The 5,597-nt window shown below is 41.6% G+C and overlaps 1 protein-coding gene and 1 long non-coding RNA gene across 2 annotated transcripts in view; one reads left to right on the forward strand and one right to left on the reverse strand.

Moving 5' to 3' along the window:
* LOC107300824 (NHL repeat-containing protein 2-like) overlaps positions 1 to 4,493 on the reverse strand; it is a gene marked incomplete at its 3' end in the record, with an annotated part of 10,061 nt that extends 5,568 nt beyond the window's left edge. The window contains exons 1-2 of the mRNA XM_015830113.1: positions 4,313 to 4,493; positions 2,917 to 2,976 (exon numbers count right to left, since the gene is read on the reverse strand). Of these exons, the coding sequence (XP_015685599.1) occupies positions 2,917 to 2,976; positions 4,313 to 4,481 (229 nt within the window). The remainder of the gene's footprint in view (positions 1 to 2,916; positions 2,977 to 4,312) is intronic.
* Positions 4,494 to 4,971: 478 nt separating this feature from the next.
* Positions 4,972 to 5,597, forward strand: part of LOC107300826 — a 3,588-nt gene continuing 2,962 nt past the window's right edge. Inside the window, exon 1 of the long non-coding RNA XR_001549247.1 lies at positions 4,972 to 5,095. This is a non-coding gene — a long non-coding RNA (uncharacterized LOC107300826). The remainder of the gene's footprint in view (positions 5,096 to 5,597) is intronic.

A 5,597-nucleotide genomic window follows, 5' to 3' on the forward strand; every position in this document is an offset into this window, starting at 1 on the left:
TCTCAAACAGTTAATCTAAAAATATACTGTTTATCATTCTGACCATTTAATAGATAACAAAGGATAAAATAAAACTATTCAATTTAATGTTAAAATAGTATAATTTTTTGAAGAGAAAAAGAATTTATTTACAAAGTTCATAATTACCAAATTTCTAATTATAAATCATAGCACAGATGACATATGTTACAACAATATCAATGTTTTGTTTTCCTATATGCTTCATCAACTATTATTCAATACAGTATATGAGATTAGGCACAGAACTATCATTAGCACCTTTGTTGAAACAACAAAAGAAGTCTCAAGCATTTTCAAAAAAAAATTTTTTTTTAAATACATGCAATAAGCTTTTTTCAATACAAAGGAAGTATACTGAAATGATTTCAATGTTTAGAGAAAAAAATATGAGGAGTGAATTACAAAACAATATATGAAAGAAGAGTGAATGATTGAGATGAAGGGGGAGACTTTAAAAAGAGGTGGCTTGACGGAGTTGATGCATTATTCAGAGAAAGATAGTAGAAAAATTTAAAGCACAGGTAATGTGTAAAGCAATAAAATAGAAGCAAGGATGATTTGTGAGTAGAAATTTTTATGCAAATAGTAAATTATATCTGCTTTGCTTGACCCTTTCCTACTGCTGAAACTATTGCTTTTCTCTCAATGTGTAGAAGATCAAACAGCTAACTCTCTTGAAATTTCCATTCTCTCCAATCTCTCCATCCTGTGATGAGGATGGGGAGAAAAAACCAAGCAATTTTGTAGGCAATGTCTCCTTTGCTTGATCCTTTCCTGCTGCCGGTGCAATTACATTACTCTTGATGTATATAAAATCAAACATCTTACACGTAATTCTTAATTTATGACAGCCATTGTGATTGCCTTTACTAAGTGATGCGATCAAAAAACGGAGCATTACATGACTACATTGCTTATTGATGGCAATCCAGGCAGTTGCAGTTGTTATCATAATACCAAAACAGGTGGGTCATTAAGCGGAAAGTGAAGAAGGTTCCAGAGAAGGAGTATGAGGGTGCCACTTGGGGGCAGGAGACCCTGGGAGGCTCAGTGCAGGCTGTGTTCAAGTTGGGGAGGAAAGCTCAGAAAGGCTGGGAAAGAGGATGTGGAGCGCATGAAAGTATGAGTGCAAGACAGGGAGATTAGAGAAAAGGGTGTGGAAGTTGAGCATACGTGCAAGTGCAAGGAGGCCAGGGAAGGAGTGTGCTAGTGGGTACAAACCAGCAAAGAATGGCTGGCGGTGGGGGAGAAGAGACTTACCCAAGGATTTGTAACCTTCTCTACTGGTTTACCCTTTGACTTTGTTGTGAGAAACCAGCCCAAATGTAAGTGTAAGCTGCTTGCCAACACCCGAATTTTTTTCACATGACTGCAGGGGTGCTGTCACAGATGCAACTTTGAGGGCCGGTCATAAGCCTCTTCATTCAGTACCGTCATAATTTCAAACAGTCATTGAATGCATGGTCATAACTTGAGGACTACTTGTACTCTCTTAAAATCTCTTCCTCTCTAATCTCTCCATTCTGGGAAAGGGGACAAGGATGGGTCAGGCAAGGGAGAAATTTTCCAGATAAATTGCTTTGTTTCGCCTCTTCTTGCAGAGAGAAGAGATTAAAGAGATTTCAAGAGAGTACTATAATCTGTTTCCATAATGCACCTGTGGGTCTCAGGGTGATGGTGCGATTACATTGATTTCACTATGTATAAAAGCAAACAATTTATTCTCTTGAAATCTCTTTCTCTCCTATCTCTGCTTGGTGTGTGTGTGTGTGTGTGTGTGTGTGTGTGTGTTTGTGTGTGTCAAAAGTGATTTCAGTAAGAAATCTCTCTTTTACCTGACCTTTTCCCCATCCAAGAAAAGAGCAGAGAGATTGGAGAGGAAGAGTATAGGTATCTGCATTGGTATAGGATTTCCTGCCTGAGCAGGGGGTTTGACTACATGACCATCAAGGTACCTTCCAACTTTATTATTATTATTGTTGTTGTTGTTGTTGTTATTATTATAAGATTACAAGAGAGAAAGTTGTTTGCTCACACACACATTTGAAGCAATGAAGAAATAACTTTCATTCCCCCCTCACCTGCAGAGCTTAGAAATTAAAAAGAAAGGGATATCAAAAGAATAAGATGTTTGTGTAGTGAGCCCTTGGTTCCCAGCCCAGGCTACTAACTTGATCGCATTGCTTTTTATGTGCACAAGACACTAAACAGGTACTCAATATTCCAAAGGGGGGGGGGAATAGTTGAGGCAACAAAAGACAAAGGGGTAAAACTCAGTAGTCTTTTCTCTTTCCAGCCCATAAAACATAGTTTGTCAAATTATCTATGGCAGAGGTCCCCAACCTTTTGGGCACCAGGGACCGGTTCCATGAAGAGACGTTTTTCCGTGGACCGGAGGGGGCATGGTTTTGTGTGCTACCTGCATCTCGTGGATGGGACTTTGCTTGTTTGTGTGGCCCCGGTTGCTGGCATGCCGTGGCCCAGTACTGGTCCACGGACGGGAGTTGGGGAACCCTGAACTATGGCATAGATCAGTAGTTCTCAACCTGTGGTCTGCAGACCCCTGGAGAGGTGTGTGTAATGTCATCACATGGGGTCTACAAAGACTTGAAGAAATTTATAATTTAAATCTTGGTTAAATCTTCGGGGTCCACGGCCAAGAAAGGTATTTAAAAGGGGTCCGTAGTGAAAAAAAGATTGAGAACCACTAGGATAGATGATATGATATAAAGATGGATCCTACATGTTAAATGTTACATTTATTTGATCACATTTTTCTCTTTTTTTGTACAGTTTTTTCTTTTTGTTGTTGCTAGTGTTGAGTGTATGTTTGTTTTGTTTTGTATTTTACTTTTTATGATAAAACAATAAATATATAAAAACATTTTATTAATCATTTGTATGATGAAACTGAAAGAATGCTTATGATACAAATTGTGTATAAGACCACCAGTGCTGTAAAAGAGAAAAAAAAACACTGAAATTCAAAACAGTAGTGACAGGCTGCAAAAATAGGCTTAAAAATAACTCAACAAAAATTAATAAGAGAAAAAGCTAACACACTATACGAAGGAAACATACACCAAACGCCAAAGTACAATTTTGAGGCCTTGTGTAAAAGTATAGCAATGGTAGATCATTACAAAGCAAATATGAGCCAATGGTGAGATATGTCTGAATTAAAAAAAAAAAAAGCATACACAATTTCAGACTGCATCAACAGAAGAAGAAGTTTCCAAATTGTGGTAAATAATACTTTTATGCTGCTTAGTAAACATAATTCTGAAAGATCCATGGTACTCTCTGAGTTGGTTGCTTTCTTGTAGACATTTCATTACCCAAACTAGGTAAAATCATCAGTGCTGGTAAGAAATAGGGTTTGCTCTCAATTTATATTCTAGTCCAGGGGTAGGCAACCTCGGCTCTTTTATGACTCATGGACTTCAACTCCCAGAATTCCTGAGTCAGCTTAGCTGACTCAGGAATTCTGGGAGTTGAAGTCCATGAGTCATAAAAGAGCCGAGGTTGCCTACCCCTGTTCTAGTCAGTTGCCCTGTCAAGTGTTGGTGGGGTTGGTCTTAGATGCAGTGTTTCTCAACCTTGACAGTTTTAAGGCATGTGGACTTCAACTCCCAGAATTCCACAGCCAGCAATGCTGGCTGTGGAATTCTGGGAGTTGAAGTCCACATGCCTTAAAATGGTCAAGGTTGAGAAACACTGCTAAGAGGTTCTTTGGTTGAGTTGTTTACTGTTGCTCGGATACTGTTTACTTCTTGATTGTTGGGACCATTCCTTACCAGCATTGATGTTACCTAGTTTGGGTAACGAAACGTCTGCAAGAAAACAACCAAGCTGCTCAGAGAGCACCGAGGACCCCTCCTTCCAACCCTGACCTACAAATATTCTCCTTCGACAAACCCAATTCTTTAAAAAGGATTCAGAGAAATCAGAATGAGAGCAACGACAAGATCAGGGGATACGATGCCGACTACAAAACACGCTTTTTAAAATCATAATAAACCCGCCCGGGAGGAGAGCAAAAGCTATAAGTTGACAAGCAGGAGAAAACTAAAGCAGTGTTTCTCAACCTTGACCATTTTAAGGCATGTGGACTTCAACTCCCAGAATTCCACAGCCAGCATTGCTGGCTGTGGAATTCTGGGAGTTGAAGTCCACATGCCTTGAAAGTGTCAAGGTTGAGAAACACTGAACTAAAGACTGGAAAAAAGTTTGACGGCTCTCGCAAAGAAATCAAACCCCAGAGGACGCCGGTCTAAAAGCTCGGGCTCACCTGCTCCAAACTCGGGAACTTTCAAATCCCGCTCCCATCCGTCCACCTTCTTCACGTGCTGGTACACCAAGTTCTCCTTCTCCTGAAGCGTGTTCGCATCCTCCAGCGCGTAGTCCAACTGGCTCTGCGAAGGCGAAAGCCCGGGCAGGCCGCCCGTCATCGCCGCCATCGCTCTCTCTCCTCCCCCTTACCCTGCCGAGGACACGAGAAAGCGGGCGTGATTTTACCGCCCTTCCCTTTGGCTTTCCGGCACTTTCCAAACTCAAGTCTGTCCAGTCATGTTGCAAAACCAAACCAAACCAAACCCCCACACCCTGAATGTTTAAATCCTGTCGCCCTCGTGCCAAATAAAACGTCGGACCAAAGATGGGTTATTACTCCCTTTGGAAAGCCACAACGCTTTCCAAAAAGTACAAGAAATCGCATATTCGACAACAGATACCCAGCGGTCTGGGTTTTTTTTTTTTCCTTTCTTTCTTTCTTTCACTTTCACAGATTCGCCAGAAACAAATCTGAATCTGCTGGCTAAATAAGTGTAGGAATGTTTTTTCTGGCTCTGAAAGATACTAAAATAGTATTTTTTTAAAAAAATATATATATTGGCGAAAAGGCCGGGGGGTTATTTGTGGTGAAAGTGCGGAACTCATCGGACCGAATACAGGAGAAGGAAGGGAAGGGCCGCCAAGGAGGGATGAAATCGGTGGCGGCGGCTGGACCTTTTTTAAGATGTGAGAGATTTGGGAATGGGGCTGCTTCATAAGTGTGTGGAAGAAACCTGCTGAGGTAACGTGGTGCCATTATTACTCTGATTTCGGGGACGATAGCTTTCTTGGATGGAGAGGCCATTCATTTCGATGCCAGTGTAATCCAAAGGTCACGATCATATTTAATAGACGCGGATTACCGAAAATGTACCACCTAATCCACGAGGCTGAAATTCTGCTCACATATCCTGGGGTCAAAACTAAACAGACTAAACTAATGACTTATGGGAACAGGGCTAAACGTTTTGCTGAAGGCAATGCGATTTAGTTACAAGTTAAGATTTGCAGGGAACTCCGAGAGAGAAACTTGGGAGATGGCTGCTGTTGTGTCCTGAGCCTGCAAGAGGCAGGCTCGGGACGTTGCAAGAGTCCCGGGCATTTGCAGAAGCTGCCCGGGACCAGACTGAGCGGCGCCGGCCTTGTGCGCATGCGCAAGGCGGGAAAAGCCCGCCTCATGATTGGTTGAACTTGCCCGGGGATCAGAGGGTATAAATAGAGGCCTGCGTGCCTCTGCTCTGGTT

This window comes from Protobothrops mucrosquamatus, unplaced genomic scaffold, assembly GCF_001527695.2.
Source record: "Protobothrops mucrosquamatus isolate PMUCROS unplaced genomic scaffold, P.Mucros_1.0 scaffold8620, whole genome shotgun sequence".
Lineage (NCBI taxonomy): Eukaryota > Metazoa > Chordata > Lepidosauria > Squamata > Viperidae > Protobothrops > Protobothrops mucrosquamatus.